The following is a 21,645-nucleotide window of genomic DNA, read 5'->3' on the forward strand; positions in this document are numbered from 1 at the left end:
CACAGGTGCTGCTGCCATCCACGTTTGCAAAGCCCTCATCTCAGCTCTGAATCAAGCAGTGAAAGACCAAAGTAAAGACTGCAACACAGCCCATGTAACAGCATCATTGGGAACGTGCCCAGTGCTCACCTTCCGCCCCCTGCAAAAGCAGCTGTGTGCCAGGCACATCACTGAGCTCAAAGTGCACCTGGTAGGTACATGGCAAAAGCTGCCCTCTGCCATAGAGAGAAGCCAGCCCATTCAGGAGCAGTGAACAGAGAGGAATTTGGCTCAGTTATGGGAGCAGCGATGGTCTATGATGCAGTAATAACAGAAGAGCAGGTAACACTGTGGCATTTCAGAGGTCTCTGGGTGTTTGCAAAGCACACGTGCCTGAGCCTTTTGTCTCAGGAAAATGATTCAGCGCACAGCTGCTGAGAACACTGCTTAAAAGCAGGATTTGAAAGAGAAACCTCCGTGCTCCCACCCTTCTGATCATACTGCTTCATAGCAACCACACAAATATCCATCACTTCAGATCTGGGAAGCACACACCAGCAGATCAAAAGGGATCAGCAGGGATCCTTTTGCAGAGAAGCTCCTTACCCCATCAAAAAGACCCCGGTGGGAACACAGCAATGGGACAGCACAGCCCAGGGGACCCATACTCCCGCCTAGCTGGTGCTTGTCATGGAAGAAAACAGATTTTTTACACTGCTACAAACAGCATGGGAAATGTCTGTCCTCCCCGACTGGCTGAGCAGGGCTCTGCAAACAGAGAGGCTGACACAAAAGCTCATGATTCCAATCATCTCTTTCTTTTTTTCCTGCCAGTAATCTCCACTCCCGACCTCCAGATCACTCTTTTCATGGTCCCCACTCCAATCAGCCCATACCCAAGGGCATCTCCTAGTAGGAAGCACAGGAACATCACACTCAAACCCTAACCAAGCTCTTTTCAACCCTGACACGAACACTTCTACTAACCCCACATCCTGGGAGCCAAACAAATGTGACACAGAACCAGGACTGCACTCTCCAGCTCCAGACTTACCCAGGGACAGCAGGAAGAGCACTACAGGAGGCTGAAGGAGGTGGTACACCTCCTTGTGCTGTTGATGTGACCCATCTGTGAGTCCTTTCTAATTAAAGCAGAGCTCAGGGCACAGCCACACACAGGGTGCTGCTGCTAATTAGGGAGGGCTGAGTGCTGACACATTAACCTCTTGGTCTGGACACATTAACTTCACCAGGTGTAATATCTTCTCAGTGACATAAAGGTTAATAATCTGCATCCAAAACAGAGTCCAGCTCGGTAAATACCCATTTAATGGGGTGTTGGTAGAGGTGGCAGCAGATTGCTGGGTGCAGGGCTGCACCATGGGGACAGCCAACATGGGCATGAGGGGGTGATGTGCTCAAAGGGGGCATCACCAGCAGAAGCCAGGCAACAAAATAAGATGAATGAAAAAGTTTATGCTGTAAAAAAAAAAATAATCCTGTTTTCCAACCATCTTCCCTTCCTCTCTCCTTCAGAAACCATCCTGCAAAGTTGTTTGAAAGGGAATTCAGAGCAGCACCAGCTACACTCAGGATGTATGCAGTAATACTGGAGGGTTTTCTAACTTGTTCTTTATTCCTACCCTGCCTTCCAGAAGAGGGGTGAGGATCAGGCAAGGACAAAGACTGAAACAAATACACAGTAAGTGAATACTCAACTCAGATTGAATGTAGATGCCTCATTTAGCATCATTTCTAGAGACTGAGGAGAAAGTGATTTCCTTTTCTTACAGAGTTAAAAATAAGGGCTCGCATAAATGTCTGCTTTTATCCTGACCACAGCAGCAGACCAAACAAGTGGAAATGGATATCATCACACTCCCAGGAACGTGCCACTCTGCTGGCCTGACCCCACGGCCCAGACGCTTTGATGGAGATGAAGGCAGAAACCTTTCCAGCTCTTGAAGCAAAAACAGCTGCAGGGGCTCCGGATGCTTCGCAGGGCTCAGCCACCTCACTGAGCTGTTATTTTAACTAAAAGAGGGTTTGTTTTCTATTTTTATTAATATATATATATAGGCACAGCTGAACTAGCACAGAAAGCATCAGACAACCAGAAGACTTCCAGCACATTTCTAGGCTGCTCAACTCAGAGCTCCTCCTCACCTTGCTGTCTCTCAGGTGTTCAAATCCTACCCCCTCTTCTTTTCTACAACCACTCATTAAACCTCAGCTGAGAATTCCCCAATCCAAGAACCTGCCCTGCACTCTCCATTACGACCAGTTCTCACCACAACTTATCCCACAGATGGGAAATCACTCTCACTGTTCCCATCTAACTGCACCTCAGTACCAAACCTCCAACCCCAGACCACAGCTCTGCCTTCACTACAACAAGTCTTCCTGGGAGAAACAGAGTGCCAGCCCAGCCGGTCAGAGCACCAAGAGATCATTCAGTGAGACAGGAGAAGAATGAAAATAGTATTTTTAATACAATTTACAGCAAACTTACAGTATGTTATTTCACATCACATATTCCTAAACTGCTCATCTGGAAAATATAAGCTGCAAAAATACAGAATGCAGTACTGAAAAATATATCGAGTTTGAGGTTTTTCTCTTTTTTTTCCCTTTAATCAATTGTGCAGTGAAATATTTCCTTTTTCCAGGTTCTGGTTTATTTTGGAAGGGCTACTAAAAACCAGCAGTAAGACCAGCACACTGCAAAGGCTCTCCCTTGGGCACCATAGAAAGGACTGACTGCCATGTGTGGATGAGCTCCATGTTCCAGGTGTGACATGGAGGCCATTGGACCCCCATGAGACCATCAGCATGGAAGCACCCTCCCCATGCTGATGGTGGATGGCAGCCATGCACTGGCCACAAGCACTTGCCAGAAGTCCTCAGCTGTTGAGGATGGAGGAAACCACCAACCCAGTGATGGGAGGCATCAGGACTTGGAGGGAATGGAGCAGATGTGCCTCACTGAAATGCAGAGTTGAGTTCCCCATTATTACACCATGGAGAAACACAAGGATGGAGGGGGGAGTGGGCTAACAAAGTTCCTCATATTCTTATTGGTCAAAAAAAACCTCAACAACCAAACAAACCAAAAAACCAACAACAGGCTCCTTGACATTTGCCAGAGCCCCAGAAGGGCCAGCTGGTTCAGTTAACAGCAGAACTTCTTTCCCAATCTGCTTTGGATTTTAAGCTCTCTAGTTTGCTCAGCTGTTGCTGCTGCCGAGTGATCTCAAGGGTGAGTAATGGGGCTTCACAGACAAAGCATATATGCTCCTGATCAAGCTCCGCATCAGGAAAACAAGCAAAGAAATCAGAAATATAGCAGAGAGGTGGCTGGGCAGCGCTGTTCCTGCTTACAAAGCACTTCAAGCCAAGAGCTGCTCTCCTCACTGCATTTAACCTGCCCTGCTCCCTCCACCCTGACTTGCTTTCACACTGCGCTCGTGCCTTACCTGTGCAGGGCAAAAGGAAATTGAAAATATCCTTATTGTAAACATTTTCCCCTCTAATGCCATTTATGCACTGCTAGCTCACATGACCCCAACCATCCAATGCCCAGAATGCAATATAAGAACACACAGCAGGGAAAAAAAAACAAAAACAAATAAAGCATTTTTGCAGACTGCATTTGACTTGTATCAAAATCCTAACAGACACCACATTTATTGTACTTTATTTACATGGTCATCACGTATAATATAATACAATACAGCGTTCCATTCGCAGTGGTAGGCACTATGGGTTTTAAAAGGTCACAGCTCTTCCCCTGCTCCCATCCCACCCCCCTCCCCACCAAAGAGCACCCAGAGCTGTCTTTTGCTTGCAATACTGCCCCATCCCAGCACCGGTTCTTTTTGCTTTGAACCTTGCTCTGAAATAATGGCTCCTTCCCAAAAATGGATGGTGGGAGCTGCTGTCGTGTGCTGACATGGAGAGTCCCACACTTTGGGGTGGTCATAGACCATTAACAAACCATACTATTTGTCAGTGACATTAATGCATAACCTCAGGACCACGCTTACAGCTGAAAATGTCAAGAAGGCAATGGGAGCTGTAGGATAAGCTACAGACCTGTGAGCACAGCTTGTAGGCCACCTGTGACCAACAGAGCACAGTCCTGGTCCTACTGTGTGAAAGGCTTTAAGAAGACGGCTGTGATTCTTCAAGAGGGGTCACCACCTCCCATCTCACTGACAACATCATGAGCCAAGAACAGGGGTCACTCTCAGAGTCATCTAATTATTAAGGTTGTAAAAAGATCACCAAGATCATCTAATCCAACCCATTCCTTCAAGTTCAGACTGTTGTGAGGCACAACATAGCACTGCAATGCAGTTTACACTGAAGGGTTTTTGTGCGATGTCATACTGCTGAAGAAAAGGATTTTCAAAGTCCAAGTTAGATATAAGTGGCAGGGAAAGACTCTTTTAGGGCAATTCCATAGGGAAGAACCAGGATATGTTGGGTGATAGGCAACTCCTTGATTCTTGAGGGACTTCTGATTTGTGCTAACACTGCAAATAAGATTTCTACCACCTGATTTCTGCTTCACCTGAACAGCAATTTGTTTTCATCTGGGTTCCTACCCCTTCTCCTGTTTGCTCTCAGTAATTACTCAAATGAATCCATTAACTGGTAGGAACACTTGGAGAGGCAAAGAATCTCAAGCATCTGGGAGAGAATATTCCTGGAGAGTGAATGGTGAGCTGAAAGCCAGCACTTTGGCTGTCCTAAAGCTGTGTGTGTGTGTCCAGCAGCACTCTGCCCACTGGCAGAGAACAGGAATCATCTCACTCAATTCTTAATCACATACCTCTGAACAAAACATTTGTACCGAGAAGAAAATTCCATCCTAGGGAACCAGGGATTAGAAACATCCCCCATGACTTCCATGTCCAGACAGAACAAATTTGTATGAATTATATTAAAGCTTTTTCAACCCCCAACCCAACCACGGATTATATGCAGAAGTGACCTTGCAAATACACCGGAGGCATTTTCTTGTTTTTCTCAGCAACTCACAAGGAAGAAATAAAAGGAAAAATTCGTTTATGAAGTTGCTATAAATTACTTGCTGGGTTGGACTTGACAAGTTCCTTATTGCTTTTTGCCACGTGCAGACACTGACTTCGTGTAAAGCAAGTCCAGAACTGGAAATTGTCAGGGCACTGCTTATCTTTTCCTTTCTAGGGTGTGATACTCTGCTCTCCTGCAGTTAATCCTGAAAGCGGGGAAAACACCACAAACTCATAGCATGCCAAAGACCATATCCCCTAGAGTCACTCCATCCATCAAATAAATAGAGACTGAAGCAGGGCTTTGACAACCAGAATGTTATGTATGCACTACATACATCCCACACTCCTACTCTTGCAGCCATCTAAATGGATTCTTTCATGGCTCCCCTTGAATATCCTCTTGGGACTAAGGGATACACATAGCCTATATCAGTGGAAACCCAGAAATTAAAGAGGTCCACTGCCAAAGAAAACCCTGGCGCTGATCCTGACTTGAGAGAGCCTCATCTGCTTCTCTGGATTCAAGGAATAGACAACAGCAAAAGGTTGTACTTGGCATCACTAGTCAATAAAGTACCTGAAGTCCACAAACTGCTGAAATATATATTTTTTTTCAGCAATGTAATTTCATTAAGACTCAGACTGGCTAAAAGTTTAAACGGAATGATGGAAAACATGTTTTGCAGCCTAGAAGTGACAGATTTAGTGCATCAAAGCAGAACAAACTATCATGCTTTGAGAGTATCCGAGACCCGCTCAAATCCTAAGCATATTTAAATGCCAGTAGTGACTTGGTAGAACTGAGGCATCACCACCGAAGGAATCATAAAATCATAAGGGTTGGGAAAGACCCCTAAAATTATCAAGTCATACTTTCAACCTATACTCACTAAGTCACTCAGAGCCATTTCCCCGTGGTTCTTGGTCACCTCCAAGGACAGTGATTCCACCACCTCCCTGCCCAGCCTGCACCAATGCATTACCACTCTTCTTCATGACATTCAATCTGAAAGGAAGGAAGCACTGTGGCTAGAAGCTGATGGCTGATTTGGAAGAAATGCCCACAAACTGTGGGTTTTGAAGAGGTTGGGCAGGCAGGTCTAACCAGAAGCACTGGAGGCTGGGTCATCATACCAGTAACTCCTGGAGACTTTAATCACTGCCCATCTCAATTATCTGCTGCTTATGATCACAGTAATTAATTATCTCCTGGCTGCCTGGTGGGGTGAGGCTAAGTGGACAGGAAGGCATTATGTTGAAAGAACAATGCTGGGAGCCTCCTGGTGCCACAAAAAACAATGAATCACAACAGCAGCACATGATGGTGGGAACAGGGTAAGCTCAAACTTCAATAAGAAAAAAACTCCTACTGGGAGTGGGAACAGGAGAACATTATTGCTTCTGTTCAGGGGTGCCCTAGCCAACACATAAAGTCTATTTACTTCACAGGAGCTAATCAGATCCAGAGAGAGAGCAATAGATCTGTTTCTTCCTGCAAAGACTGCTCACATGAAATTAAGGGGACAGATGTGCATGGCTGTGTCCAAAGGCAGAGTGGCCCTCGTGAACAAAGGACCAAAGCTGTTAAGACATCACTCCAGTAAAGTAGTTGCATATGTTTTTAATGCTGACAATTCCCTGTGCCACCTATCAAGAATGTAACAAACATCACAGCACCATCAGCCTTGCTCAAATCTTCAGAAAACTTGGGGCCCACAGGACACACAAAGGTAAATCCTAAGTACCTCACTTCCAACAGTTCTGATGAGCAAAGACCAACTAAGGATGCCACGCTGAAATCTAACAAGGACTGGAAAGATTACAAATCTCATTCAGACTCTTCACTATTGCTGTTTCTTATTTCAAGAAAATATGCCAGTGTATCTCAGCATAATGCCATAACGTGACAGAAGGTGCAGCACAACCCTAGACTACAGCAAATGAGTACAAGCCCAGTGCAGCAGCTACAGACACATAAACAAAGGAAGAAAAACTGCTTACCTTTAGAACACCTCAGGCAGGCAGAGATCCTCAGCAAGATCCCTTCACCTCCACTGCCAACCCTTGAATGAGGGCTGGGAAGGGGTGGATCCTGGCTCCAGCCCTTCCGGTCACTCAGCTGCATTGCATTGCATTACACTGCATGCACCTGAGCTCCCCTGGGTTGGCCCTGCCTTCCCACCAGGTGCTCAATCAGTGCTTCAGGCCATGACTTAGCACTTCTGCTACACTCAGCCATTTGGAAATACTCTGATCACTTTGCAAAGGTCCGTAGCCCATCAGTTCAATTCTGAATCATTACTGCTGCAGCTAACTGACACTGATTCCTTTCTGCACCTTCCCCTTTTCATCTTCGCAGCAAGGTGAGACCCAGCTGGGATGGATGATGGAAGCACTCAGTAGCTCAGAGATCTCACAGCGTATGGGGGTGCGAGGCCCTTCTTCATTCTTTTGATACACTAGAAGTTCCTAAGGAAGGGAAGCTTTATTTAGATAATTCAAGTGATGATCTTTTTGATCCTGTTACACATCCAAGGTATTCTGGACAAAGATAGAAAAATGAATGGTTTCAATACGTATTTAAAAAAAAAGGTTCTGAAAATGCATCCTGATGTTGAATGAGGATGTAAAATCAAACAAAAAACCTCAATGGGACCAATACGAGTGTAATCTGCTCCGACTGTTGATTGGGGATCCCTTCTGATTCTACTGCAGCAACAGCAAGGTGGCATCCATGCAAGAGAAAGGAAACCCCAACCTGAAGTCACGCATAGGCAACTGGGCAACCCCTCAGATAATGCTGGCTCTCAAGTAGGTTACATCTCCAGCATCCCCTCCCTTAGCAGACAGTCATGTAGAGAACACAGTGCTTGGAGATGGCAAAATAACATTTCTGCTGAGACCAATGGCTCAACAAAGCTCTCAGTTTTAATGCCCTTGAACATGGAGAAAAAATTCCATCCATGAAATTAGTGTGCAGTGCTCAGACCATGGCATCACTGCTGCTCCCAGACACTTCTCTACCTCCAGCTTCACTCTCAAGTTTGCCACACAGTTAAGGCAGCTGTGGGATGGAAGTGAAGTGCTCACAGGTGAAGGCCAACACTGCACGTTGGGAAGCAGGAGGATGGTTGAGACTCTTCACTTGTCATCCTAAAAGAATGATTGGGTTGAAGGCGAACCTGGTTTGTGGTTTTGAAATCAGAAAAGCAAAGAGCCTGCTGGGATGGATGAAGGTTTTGGTCTGCATGTTTTCTTTAAAATAAAACCCTTGTGAACCTGTACCAAAGCAATGACAGTAAAGCCCTTAACAATGCAGGCATCTGATAGATCTCTAGAAAAAAAATAGAGTGGGATGGGAAGAGAGCTTTGCAAAAAATCACATTAACAAAAGACATAAAACAACAATTGTGCAGATATTTTAAGTTAAGCTTAAAAATAACAGAAGTAACTCCATTCAATCGCATCTCCCACACACACCAAGAGATTAAATTTAAAAAAGAATAATAAAAAAAAGAATAATAAAAAAAGGAAAAAATAAAATTGAAAGCATCGAGTGCACTGGAATCCTGTTTCTATAACTCCAGTCAAGGGGGACTCTGGAGTAGACTGACAAACCACCGCTCTTGAATGCGGGGAGCTTGTTTTCCATCCTGCCACCATGCCATTCTCCTTCACCCGGGGTCTTCATAGGAGAAAAAGTGGAATCACGAAAGGAGTTATAGAATTTCAAGCAGTCAGGCTTTGAGAAAGGTTCCATTCTCCAACATTTGTGTTCAAGTCTGAGTAATGTGTGTGTACAGTACAACATTACGAGCTAACATTTGAAAAGACAGCAGTCTAAGTAATAAATTTTGAGAATGAAGAGAACTGTACAGAATGGTTCCAAAGGCTTACACTTGACAATTATACATATTTTATGAGACAGTTATGCACCCCGTGCCTTTTTGAAATTCATTGTTTTATGGATGCAGTAGCTCTTATTCTAGCAGACAGGATATACTAAACAAATCTAATGGTCTAAAAGCATCATTTACCTCCACACCTAACAATGGCACTGCATAGATCTGTAGCTTATTTTTCCTTAAGCTCCTCCATTATCCAAGTGATTCTTAGCACGGCTGAAAACCAAGAACAAGAAATATCTGCAGACACAACATTTGTTTAGTATTCGGCACAGTGGAGTTTGTTTGATAGACCTATTTCATCCTTTTTTTGCCCTTATTGTTGCTGAACTTGTACTGCTATGTATAAATCACAAACACGTTTATGAAGCAAATCATGTGGAAGCAGCCTGATGCCCCACACCCGTGTGTAAATACCCAGACAAGAGCAAGGTCTGCTAAAAATGAATAGTAGGTTATCAGCCCCTGTAACTGCCAGCAATGGGTGAGGAACAGGGGCAGATCAGCACATCAGCTGCATGGAAGTGATGCCCAGCATTCGGATCAACATGCTGGCATATTTCTCTAAACACCTGTACATTCAAAACCGCTTCAAAATACAAACAAGAACAAAAAAAGGAGTTTTCTGATTATGATGCTGACCCTTAAAACCCTTCTGACATTTACTCTGGTGGAAACGGGTCTGGTTTCCATTTCTGGCCAGGGAAAACTCATCAAACACAATCACTTAGTATTGCTTCCCAAAAGGAATGTTTTGGAAAATAAAAATATACATGCAAAATAAGCCTGACCTGATGGCTTCTTGAAATCAGTTCAAAGCTTCCCCTTGATTTCCACAGTCTTGGATAAGACTGCATTGCAAAGGCAAAGCCAAATCTGTTCTGCATGGGTACCTCCTGAGGATGTGAACAAACATTTCAGAGGTGCTCAGAGCTGGCCAGCCTCTGCTCCCGTAACCCAGCCTTCCAGAGGAACACACTTTGCACATCTCAGGGCAAAACGCGGTCTCTGGGAGGGGAGATTATTCTGCTTTCCTCACATGGCTTCCATGGAAGTGAGTGGAATTTCTCAAGTGAGAAAAATAACCGTTGTGAAGATTAAGGTCAGCGTCCCTCTCACCTGGTACATACACACATACACACACACGTGTACTTTAAAGAAAACATCCACCACACAATTTCTAGATTGCAAATTATATATATATATATATATATCTTTAAAAACAGGAGAGAACATAAACAGTTTCTCCCTTCATATATATGTATTCACTGAGTCACATAGAATATGAAAAAACTATATTATGTAAATCATCATATTATCTATAATTCTCCAACTGTTTTTATAGAGACACAGTGCGTTCGTTCTCTTTTTTAAAAACATATTATGTGTCTTCATTGGCTTGGTAGCATATTAGAATGAAGGCGTATGGATAAAAAATGCAGAGGATTAAACAAACCCCTTGAGTCACGTTATTAAACAGGATCCTCCCCCAAACTAACGCAAGTCCTCCCAATGGAAAAGTGTCAGCCATTTAAGGGTTAACATAGATCTGAAAATAACTTCAAAAAATTAGAGGATTACACAAGACAAATATTTGGACTTCATCCCTCTTTTAGAAATGACAGCACATTTGGCAAGTGTGAGCAAACATCTCCGACTTTACTGGGTTTGAAAGATCTGAGCATAGCTATTCAGCGACAACCCAAAAGCTGCGATCTGCGAACACGCCTCGGCTGGAAGGACTCGGGTACTGGGACAGCACTGCTCGCTACCTGGAAGCTTTCCAGCAGCTTTCAAGGTGTTTATCGTGGACTCATGGCTGGTGTCAGGGCAACCATCACAGAGCAGGTTTGAGCAGCACCCAGGTTTGAAGGGCGGACCCTTCAGCCCATTCTATGACCCCTGGGGCTGCAATCACTTCTTCCAGCATTGCCATCATCATCTCGCTTCCTCCACACCTCATGCCCAAGGCTTTCTATTGGCCGAGCTCTCCAACAAACCTCTGCAGATGCCCTTTGGCGACTCCCATTTTGGAAGCCCGTACTGTCACCAAAGGGGCTGGTAGCTCCCTGCTTTCTCCATCACCCCGCAGGATATCACAAGTGATCCCATTGTATGATGTCGTTCTCAAGAATCCCGGCTGGGTTTGACTTTGAGAAAAAGACAAAAGTTTCCTGTGTTGCCATTGTTGTTCTGTAATTTTGTTTCTTCATTCTCTCTTCTTATTATTATTAAAAAGGACCCTCAGATTATTGATATAGTCCATCCCTCCACAGTCACTATAAAACAGACTCCATATTTTCACACCACTCATGATCTTCAAGGTTATAGATAAATTTTGTCCTATGTGGTTGGTTTTGGGGCACTGAGTCCCGCCCCAGATTGTCTAAGGTGAGAGTAGAGGCAAAAAACTCACTAGTGCTGAGACCACCTTCGTGGTTCTTGATGTATCTTTTATAGTTTTTCCTCAAGCACTGCCAGGTGGTTGTATACAGGATGAATGCAAAAGACTTGAGGGCTATGGCAATACTAACATACAGGTATCTATAGACCACGTTGTCATACAGCGCGCAGGCTCCTTGCTCGCCGCAGAACGTGCTCCAGAACAGACACGTGGAGTCAATTCCAGCCCCAAAGATCAACGGAGGTGGAATAAAACCTGTCAAAATAAGAGAGACAAATCATGCTTTTATGATCTTTATGATGAAGAGAGAGGACGTGATTGCACTGAACGGAAAGCGAGAGCACTTAGCGAGGTTAATGGTCCCAGATGGAGCCTGGGACTTGCTAATTTTTTTAGCTCTAAATCAACCTAAACAAAGTGTGCGGATATGAGTTTTTAGCTTGGAGTCAATGTCTGTGGAAGAGATTCCTGCTGATATCCCAAATGCAGGTAGGATTTTACTCAAGTTTAAGTGCCTTTCATTAAGCTTCTGGTTTGCCTAATGAGACTACGCAGAGGGGTAAATGAAAAAGGAGAAGGATGGCTTTGTAGACTGCTCTCTGTTTAGACGCTGGTAATTCTGCACTCTGGGGTGTTCGCTTGAAGGATGTCACAGACTCCAGTTCAGTCTGGAATCAGCTGGGGCATCAAGACCCAGTTTTGGGCCTTTCCCTGACACAGGAGCAGGCTTTCTCCTGATCTAAGGAAAAGCCACAGCCTGCAATGGATTGCAATGATTAAATATGAAAAGAAGGGAAAATTTCAGCATGCCATTAAATGAAATATCACAGCAGGATTCTCCTACAGCCACTGCAGCTAACTGTTGATGAGCATGTCTCATTCTGCACCAGAGCTGCAATCTAAAAGCAGAGCAATCACTCCAACCCCTTTTAACCAACAAATGCGACATTTTTCCTCTCTATTTTTTCCTATCCAGTGAGATTGCTATAGAAGCTCCCCCATTTCAAACTGCCCCAACAGTGATTATGTCATGCACACCCAGCTGTGCACTCCCCAGTCAGCACCAGGCACTGAGCATAGAATCACAGAATTATTAAAGCTGGAAAAGAACTAATATCGTCTAGTCCAACCACCACCCCATCCCCACCATACCCAACAAACCACATCCGTCTGTGCCACATCTCCATGACTCTTGAACATCTCCAAGAAGGGATGGTGACTCAACCACCTCCCTGAGACAGAGCATTCAGAAGAAAACATGCATGTTCTACGTAATTTTTCCCTTCTGCTGCTATATTTCTAAGGGTAGGCTGGAAGTGGACAAGCCCTAGGGAACAAGAAACAAAACCCCAAAAGCTCACTGCTGCATGCTAAGACAGCAAGCAAAGGAGAACACCCTATCTATGAGAACTGAACAGCAGGTGGGCACAAGCTCTCCCAGATTGGGCACTGACAGCATCACTCCATCTGTAGGTGCTGTGACTATAAATACACATGTAGGCACGTAGACACAAGGACTGCACTTTTCAGACAGGCAAGCATTTAATCTTGGATCCAATTTCATCATTAGCCTGTATTTTCAGGCTTAAATATGATGCCTTCCTCCAGCTCATCATGAACAAAATAATGATGCTCATGACATATATCCTAAGACTACAAATAAATTGGTTGTAGTCACTGTTCCCTGTGGTAACTGAGATCTTTTATTTTGTGGATGACTAGAGCTCTGCAGGTTATGTTTGATCTTCCTTGTACACCAGTAAGTACAGGAGTAAAGAAAAGCTATACAGGCTTCTGGTACACATGTGAACCATGACTAGTAAATAAGAATAGATGATACAAAAACAAGACAATGTGTTTGTTAGAAACACGAGTTCCAGTCATCACATCTAAAACCCAGTTATGTTCTGGAAACAATGTCAGTGCCAGCTCCCTGTTTATCACTGCAGTGACGGGAAAGTCTAGGCTGAGCTAGATTTGCTTCTGAGTTAAAAGATGTCTGTCTTTGAGACCTGTGGACAACTGCACACTCAACTCAGCATTCAAAAATTCAGCCAGACTCCTACCACAAACAGGCAAAGAGACTGTGCTGCTGAGTGCAGTTTGTGTGCCTGGTGCTGTGCTGCCTCCAGATGCCACCTACCTATGAGCTAACATCCAGATGTGGGAGCGGGCAAGGAAAGAGCAGCTGCACAATTTCTGGACTAAGGGAAGGCTCCATTTGGACCATAATTTTGAGATGAGAGTCCATACTTGTTAGTATACTGAGAGAAGCTGATGCAAAGCTTTGGAGATGTGTAGGCTGGACTTCAGAAATAGCCATCATTCCCATTCCAGCTTGAGCTGGGTTTCCATGTTTTCAATACCTTAGAATCATAAAGGTTGGAAAAGACCACTAGGGTCACCCAGTCCAACCACTGATCCACCCCCACCATGCCCACTGACCATGTCTCTCAGTGCCGCATCCCCACGGTTCTTGATCACCTCCATGGACAGTGACTCCACCACCTCCCTGGGCAGTTTGTGCCACTGCATCACTACTCTTTCTGAGAAGAAATTTTTCCTAATATCCAGCCTGAAACATATATTTATATTTATAATTTGGCTTGGAAACTGCTCTTTATAACACTTAATTGAACTCCAGAGGAACACCTATTTGGATGCAAGCAGAGGTGTAGAAACCTTAAAAAAAAATAGACAAAGGACTTCTTTTTAGCTATCAGTGTTACAGGTCATTTCAATCAGGGAAGAGGAAGAGACTCCCAGGAGCGACCCAGTACCTCCGAGGCATGGGAGGTGTGGGGCTGCACGGCAGACTGGGAAGTTCTTCCAAGTGAAGCATTGCATTTTTGTCATGCTGGGGAAGACAAGCAAACCACGTTGGCTTAGAGAAGAAACAAAGGAGGCCTCTGGTAGATGGGGGCTACGTCACGATGCACCATGAGCACCATTCATAAAGGATGCATCCAGGATCTCTTAAAATTCTTTCCATACACAATATGTTATAGGGAGAGAACTTCCCAAGCAGAGTCCCCTGTGTAGCAGCTGCTGCTTCTGAAAAGCTTTGGCTCCAACCACATCACTTTACACTGAGAAACTGCTATTGTACATTTATATGAAGACAATGTTATGCTGCTCTCTCACAGCAGAATTCCTGTGGAATGAGATAATATGTCCAGGAGGATACCGGGAGAGTTCAGCTGTGTTTCATGTTATTACAGTGAATATTGAAGAGATTCAATCATGCTTTAACTCTTATTGCAAAGTGCTGCAAAAAAATTCTGCTATATATATATATGCATATATATATATATATCATTGCAGAAACTGCAGGGCTGTAGAAAAAAGCTGCTTCTGTCTTACTGAAATCTATTAGCTCCGATTGCACCTCTGGGTCTCATACCACGTATATTTAATACACTCCTTTGATTCAAGAAGCAGCTATTATCACTCACTTCTTAAGTCAAAGCTAAAGGTGAACTGAAAAGCTTTTAAAATATATCAGTAAAGCTAGTCAGATTGTTAAGGGCAAGATTTGGATACCCTGGCTTATCTTGAAAAGCACCTTTCTCTTCATTTTCTATGGGCTCTAGCTACATTGCTGATATTCTGTGGGATGTTTTCTCTTATTTCAAGGGAATTCCTTAGTGGCAGAGCAACACATAAAGATTTGAGTTTGAATTCTTTCTATGGCTTCTTTACTGGAAGAAAATGAAGATCTATTCATCTTCAGTATACATGTCTGAGCTCAGTTTTAGTGGAATTGAAGATACTGCTATCTCAGAAGATTTCTCTCTTTCAAAAGGAATAGGAAAGAGAGAAAATCTTCCCCCTTAAGTACCTTTTCCTTCAGAAACAACAGTCTGTAATACCCTCCTTGCAGACTTGCCTGATGACACCACACATTCAGCCAGCAAGAGCTGCAGACAGGCCAAAACCTGAGAGCAGCACCAATAGCACAGGAAAATGCTGTCTTTGCAAGGCTTGAACCAGAGCCAAACCAACCCAGACGCTTCCCTTTGACTTCTCTGATGCTCTTGGTGCAATTGCTTGATGGAGCTTTCTGTATGACTGCAGCTACTTTACCAAGAGCAGTGTAAATCTAATTGGCTTTAATGTAAACTGGTCTGGGACCACCATTTCCCTTTCAGCTCATTGGGAATGAGTTGTTACTAAAAATAATAAAGCATTTACTCAAGGCAATGAGTGGTACCAGGGGATTTTTGGTCCCCTACTTCCTAGAGCTTTGCTATAGCCTAGAAGATGGCATTTAACTCAACCCTTTGTGACTGGGGGTCAAGTAGAGAAGGCGCTGCCTGTGCTCTGCCACAGAAGCCCTATAAAAGAAGTAAATCCCACCTCCAAGACACACAGAAACCATGTGCACCCACACAAGGATGGGTCACTGAGATAATGAGCTGAAATATTGGGGTTGTAAAATAAAAGCCATCTCTTTAAAGGGAGAAAAAAAAAATCCACCTAGAAATATAATAAGCAGGCAAACAAATGCCCAGTGTGCTCCTTTTTATTCACACACGAGAAACACATACTGGCCCAGAGGAAGGAACAGCCATATGCATTTTAATGGGATATTAACCCACAGGAGAGTACAAGGACTTTGCCTGCCTCATTTTACTGCCTTCCTTTCTGAGACACCAGAAAGAAGGGACAAACACACCATATGTAACACAGGTCCTGTCCCTCAAATGAGGAGAAAAATACGTGTTCCTCTACTTCAGCCATACGCAATACAATCAGTAATTGTGCAAGCTGCTGACACATTAATAGCTATAGGAGAGAGCTGGCTGCGTGGGTGCATGGCAGAAATGGTCATTTCTCATGCAACACCACATTTTCTTCCATTAGCACAATTCAAATGGCAGCAAAAGTGCCTTTGGGAATCTGGATGCCATATTCTTCATAGGGAGGTCTTGGACCCCACTGCATCAGATCCCACCCATGACAACTACAATTTCTGATGTCAAATAAGTATGCATGAAGTAGAAATCAACTCTTGAATATTAAAAACAGTGTTTTCTGTGAGAGAGGAAAGGGCTGGGGAGAAAGACGAGACATCTTTGTACCTACCCAGCAAACGGAGAAGCAGGAAAAGCACCCCCAGAGCATAAGACTTGAGTTCGGGGCTCACGGTTCTGTAGGGAGAAGAGGGAGAGAGTGAAATCGATTCTTATTGTTCTGCTTTCATTAACACACCCCATGGCAATCCCGTGCTGTCAGCCAGGATGCCACCACCAGCTCTTCAAAAAGTCATTAATGTGGCTTTTCTTCTTCCTTTGCCTGAACCGCCTACAGCCTCAAAAGTAATTGCAGTGGTGGCCATGTGATAGGTGCAGGAATTTAGCTAAGTCATTAACAACTGTAGCTTGTCTCACTGTTGGATGGGGAAAATTCTCATCCCAGCATTTACCCCATTGTGCTTTTAAGGCTCCAGATGTCGAGAATTTGTATCATCTAGAATCACAGAATCACGAGGGTTGGAAAAGATCAGTAAGATCACCCAGTCCAACCACCAACCCATCCCCACCATGCCCATAACCACATCCCCCAGTGCCACACCTAGATGGTTCTTGAACACCTTCAGGGATGGTAACTCCACCACGTCCATGGGCAGACTGTGCCAATGCTTGACCACTCCTTCTGACAAGCAATTTTTCCTCACATCCAACCAGAGGAGAGAAAACTTGTCCTGAGGCTTCTCAGACTACAAGGAATAGGGGTGGAAAGGAAGATGATGGACCAAAGTGTTCAGTAGAACTGCTGGATCAAGCCTCCCAGTTGGGGATATGCTCAAGGAAATGAGTTTTCATGGAATTTGTCTTATACTGGGAAAAACAACTGCTGCCCTGCCTTTTGCTGTGGACAGAACCCAGTTTATCGCATTAGTATTAGCCTTCAAAGGTGCATTAAAAAATAATTCATGGCTTTCTAATTCACTTAGCTTCAAGGATGCTACTGGCTAAAGGTATTCTCTTGAGGGAGATTCTGAGAAGCCTTTGGCATTTCAGAAACCATTAATTTGGTTTTAAGTCTTATAATAGCATTTTATGTCCCACTGGTTACAAAGGCTTGGAAAACAGATAGTGATCCCCATGTGGCTGCTTATATATTGGGGGGAAATCCCGACAACGCTGATAAAATAGCCAGAAAGGGCAATTGGTTTTAAATTAAGAAAAGACCATTCTGATCACCTGCCTTTACCTTGTGCATTACGCAGGCCATGTGACATGACATCGTGAGTCCTGCATGAAGCCCAAATCTCTGGCTGTGTTTTAATAGAGCTACCCAGGCTGGATAGAAAGACTTAATGCCATGAAGAATCTACCCTTGGAAAAATGCTCAAGTAGTTAATGGCTTGGCTCAAATAGGATTCTACAGCAGAGTGGGAAATGAAAAGGGTATCAAAGTTTATTTTATGGAAAAAATTGATAATCATTTGAAAAATTCACAGTGGGTTTTTAATTAACAGTGGTGTTCATTTGTCCACTTCTGTTGTATTTAAGACTGAAGTCCATCCTTATACCTCAGGGTGAAGTAACATTTGCCACCTGGAGACACTATCTTTTCTTTACTGCCTACAACAGTGAACTAATGACTTTCTTAGACAAGACATCTAATTAACAGACACTGAAGGAAACAAACCTCACACCAAATGCCCAGATTCTTCAGGGTATGGACTTGCACTGATTCCTGCCCTAATGGTACCTGCTTCCCTTTAGATGCTGGACAAGCAATATCAGAAGGCTTTGAGGAGCGGAAGACAAACCCATTTATACTTTTATTTTCCTTCTAGACACTCTCCAGCCCCCCTCCAAGTGACTCTCCTATATAGCCCCATCTTCAGGCAAACAGTTAAATCCAACAGAATTGTTTCCAGACCAAAACTTCAGTTCTCTTTGAGTGACCATCTGAGTTACATGCCAAAGCTACTGGTCCCAGTGTAACTCATACTGGCCCGGTTCATTCTTAAATTAACCACAGGAAGTGGATGACACCACTGGATGATGCCAGAGACACCATGAATACCAATACCAACACCTCCTTTCAGCAATGCTTTACCCAAAACTGCAGAGAACATGAGGTTGTAAGTAGTGAACAGCTCTTTCCCATGGATTTTAGTAGCTAAAAACTCAAACTCCGATAGGAACGTAGTTGCTATTTTGTATGGGTGAACTGTTTATTTCCCAGAAGTGAGAGATGAGTATGTTTAATGTTCCTTTCCTTTTTTTCTTTGCTTGTATTCTCCTTCTTGGCGGCTGACTGGCTTATCTCATTTGGAGCCGACATGAAGACAACTCCATTCAGGATCCTACAGGTGCTGGCAGCTCCCTTGAACAAAGAACCCTTCAAACTTCAGATTGCTTTTGCCACAATATTTATCACAAGAAATTTGATTTCCCTTTAGCTACCGTAGATGCAAAGAGAGAAAAGAACTAGTAGGTGGAATATCTCATTTTGTATCCTGCAGGGAGACATGCCCTCACAGAGCCGTTCTGTCCAAGATCCACTGAAGAGTGTGCTTCTAATACAAACCTTATTGATTGGACTTTATTGGAATTTTCCAGGCTGCAGAATGGATCTGCTATTTATGCCTCTGGTTATTATTCGCAGAAAGTGACAGCCCGGACAGATAAGTAATTCTGGATAAACGTGGACTTAGGTATAATGCTTAGATCATAGGGGGAAGTGTTCCATGTGTCTGGAAATAACACAAGGTCAGATATTTGAATGAGCTACTTCAGCTATTCATATCGGCTCTACTCTGAGACGCCCTTCGCAATTTCAAGTTCCTTTTGTTCTTGGACTTGGTCCAGGATGAGAGAACTTAAACTCAAGCCAGGGGGGTTCTGACCAATGCTCACTTCTGCAACAGCCTTTCATTTTTCCGTGGTTTCTAAGATCTCCAGGCTATTTCTACAGGTATCTTATTAAGCCCTTACCTGCTGCGAACATAGAGCTGCACTACTGCCACTTTGCTGATGCAACTGTAACGCCCACATTCTGCTGCACATCCGCATCTCCCTCCCCACGATCCCTTTTTCCCAGCACTCTACGCAAGCTATCCCTTCATTCCCAGTACTGAACGCACTGGTGGGACACAGCATGGATGCCACCATCCACGACCCCATTCCCCCTGAGAGCAGACCCAAGGTGAGCCACAGGGTTACCTGATGAGGATGATGACCGACGGCGTCTGCGCCATGGCCCCGATCATGCTGCAGACACACATCACGCAGAGGAATGTCAAGAAGGCCTCTTCACAGCCAGGACTGGGGCATTTTCCAGGAACGACGGTGGCATTTTCAGCAGGGACTGAGCTGAGGCAGGAACAGCCGCTGAGGTTCTGCAGAGGAGCACTGGGATTCAGGGAAAGCAAGAGCCACAACCCCATTGCTCACCCTCTGTAATGCCACAGGCACTCTGAGCCCTCCCACAGTTAATTAAGTCACTCCTAAGTGCTTATTTGAGGGGAGCTTGGGAAGGGTTTCAGGAGCATGTCAGCTCTGATGCATGCAACCAGCAAGGAAACACCGTCCCTTGGCTTGTTTCTTTCTTCTGCTCCTTTCAAGTCTCTCCCATAAATGTCACTGCGACAAAATTATTACCAAGTTATACTCCTTCGGAGAAGAATAAAGAACGATTTGTGTCCCCGGGACACAAAAGAACCCCAAATTATGGTTCTAATTACTTTCCACTTTACCTCTGTCTTCTCGGCTCTTGCAATTAAACTGAAGTACATTAACACCAGTTAAGTCTACAGCCCTGCTCCCGGCTGTGGGTTCAGTGCCTGATTCCAGCACCCTGAATGCTGGGAAGGGGACAGCCATAAGAGATGCAGTGGACCACCACGGGCTGATTATTTCAGCTTAGTGCCACAGACACTGCTGAACTCAGGAGCACTCCAGTGCTAACAAATGACATCTGGTTCACAGGGATTTTTTGTAGAGGCAAAAGCTGAAGTCGGGCAAGACAAACTTTATCAATATGTGATCAGAAGGAGGGAGAAATAACTGCATTTTTCTTTGATGTCTTCAGCAAGTGCAGAGTGTGAAAAGAAGCTTTGTTTGCCAGTCATAGATTTAGGTTTTTTCTTATTTTCCAGCTCACCCTCCTGAATTTCTGAGCGGGGGATGTCGATGCAATTAAGGAGCACAATACTACCAAGAAATCCCTTAATGAATACAGAATGAAACGATCATAAATGATTCATGGCTTGCCTTCATTGGGCTGCTGGGTTTGCAGGTCACATGTTTGTAAGAGAAGTAATGCCATAAAGTAAAACATACAGAAAAACAGCCAAATCCCCTCCCCGTCCCCTCCACCACATCAAAGTAGAAGTACCTTTGCTTTTCTATCGGGGTCCCCTTAGGACTGTACAAAAGCACACTTTCTGGTTCGCTGCCTCAAAAGCAAAGGAGCCATGGGGACAGTGCTCTAGCCTTCCTGACACTGATCTCTTTCTTCTGTGTAGGAGTCAAATGATTTTCTTCCACACAACTGCATAGCGGGCAAGAGAGACCGCAGTGGAGAACTCCAGGAAAGCTGGAGGAGACATGCAGGTGCCTTTCTAGCTGGCAAACACTCATTAAAATAACAAACTCCTGTGCTGTGAGTTAGAAGCTGCCACCTGAAGGCTTCGAGCTGGTGGCAATTAGCAGCACCGCAGTAGTGTTTGTGCAGTGACAGCAGTGCAGCATTGTAACTCCTGGTTCTTACTGCAGCGCGCTGCCGGTAACCAACCAGCAAGGACATGGCCCAGCAGATTAAAACCCAACTAAAGGCACAGCTGTGCTGAAAATATCCTGGGATTAAATTTCCATCAGAGCAAAGATGAAGAAGTGGCTGCTTATTTCCAGCAAGCTCTCATTGAGGGGAAAAAAGTACCTTGGCAACAATGGGGTGCGTCCTCCTCCCACTGACATAACCTCATACTTGCTATAACAGGCCATGTTGCTGGACCCTGACACTTTGCCCCTCCACCCATTTTTTCAAACACTTTGCACCCAAGTGGTGTCCCAAAGCAATGCAAGTAGTTTGTACCAACTACATCTGCTTGCTTTGTGCTGTGCCTCATCCTTACTTGGGAGATCTTTGATCTTTTATTACTGATGTGCTACACAACTCCCTGAGATCAAACAAGGCAACATCAAAGGTGGACTTTTACCTTCACCCCGTGGAGAAGCAACTTTTTGTTACCCATGCCAAATTATTAGAAATTCCTTTCTCTGCACCCACTCCCCTCCCTCCCCATTCAATCACAGGTTTTCAGGCTTCCACTGCCCAGCAGATCTTTTGC

General features: G+C 44.3%; 1 protein-coding gene across 6 annotated transcripts in view; it reads right to left on the reverse strand.

The window, feature by feature from the left end:
* SLCO3A1 (solute carrier organic anion transporter family member 3A1) overlaps nt 1-21,645 on the reverse strand; it is a 126,267-nt gene that overhangs the window by 12,527 nt on the left and 92,095 nt on the right. For 3 of the 6 annotated variants that reach the window (XR_011904869.1, XR_011904872.1, XR_011904873.1), the window contains exons 8-10: nt 19,517-19,692; nt 16,419-16,483; nt 7,023-11,585 (exon numbers count right to left, since the gene is read on the reverse strand). Coding sequence is in view for 1 of the 6 variants with exons in the window: in XM_072345743.1 (XP_072201844.1) it covers nt 11,206-11,585; nt 16,419-16,483; nt 19,517-19,692 (621 nt within the window). In the remaining 5 variants the exon portion in view is untranslated. Of the gene's footprint in view, nt 1-2,507; nt 11,586-16,418; nt 16,484-19,516; nt 19,693-21,645 lie in introns of those variants that run through there. The other 3 variants (XR_011904870.1, XR_011904871.1, XM_072345743.1) reach the window with 3 other exon arrangements.

Source organism: Excalfactoria chinensis, chromosome 10 (genome assembly GCF_039878825.1).
Source record: "Excalfactoria chinensis isolate bCotChi1 chromosome 10, bCotChi1.hap2, whole genome shotgun sequence".
NCBI lineage: Eukaryota > Metazoa > Chordata > Aves > Galliformes > Phasianidae > Excalfactoria > Excalfactoria chinensis.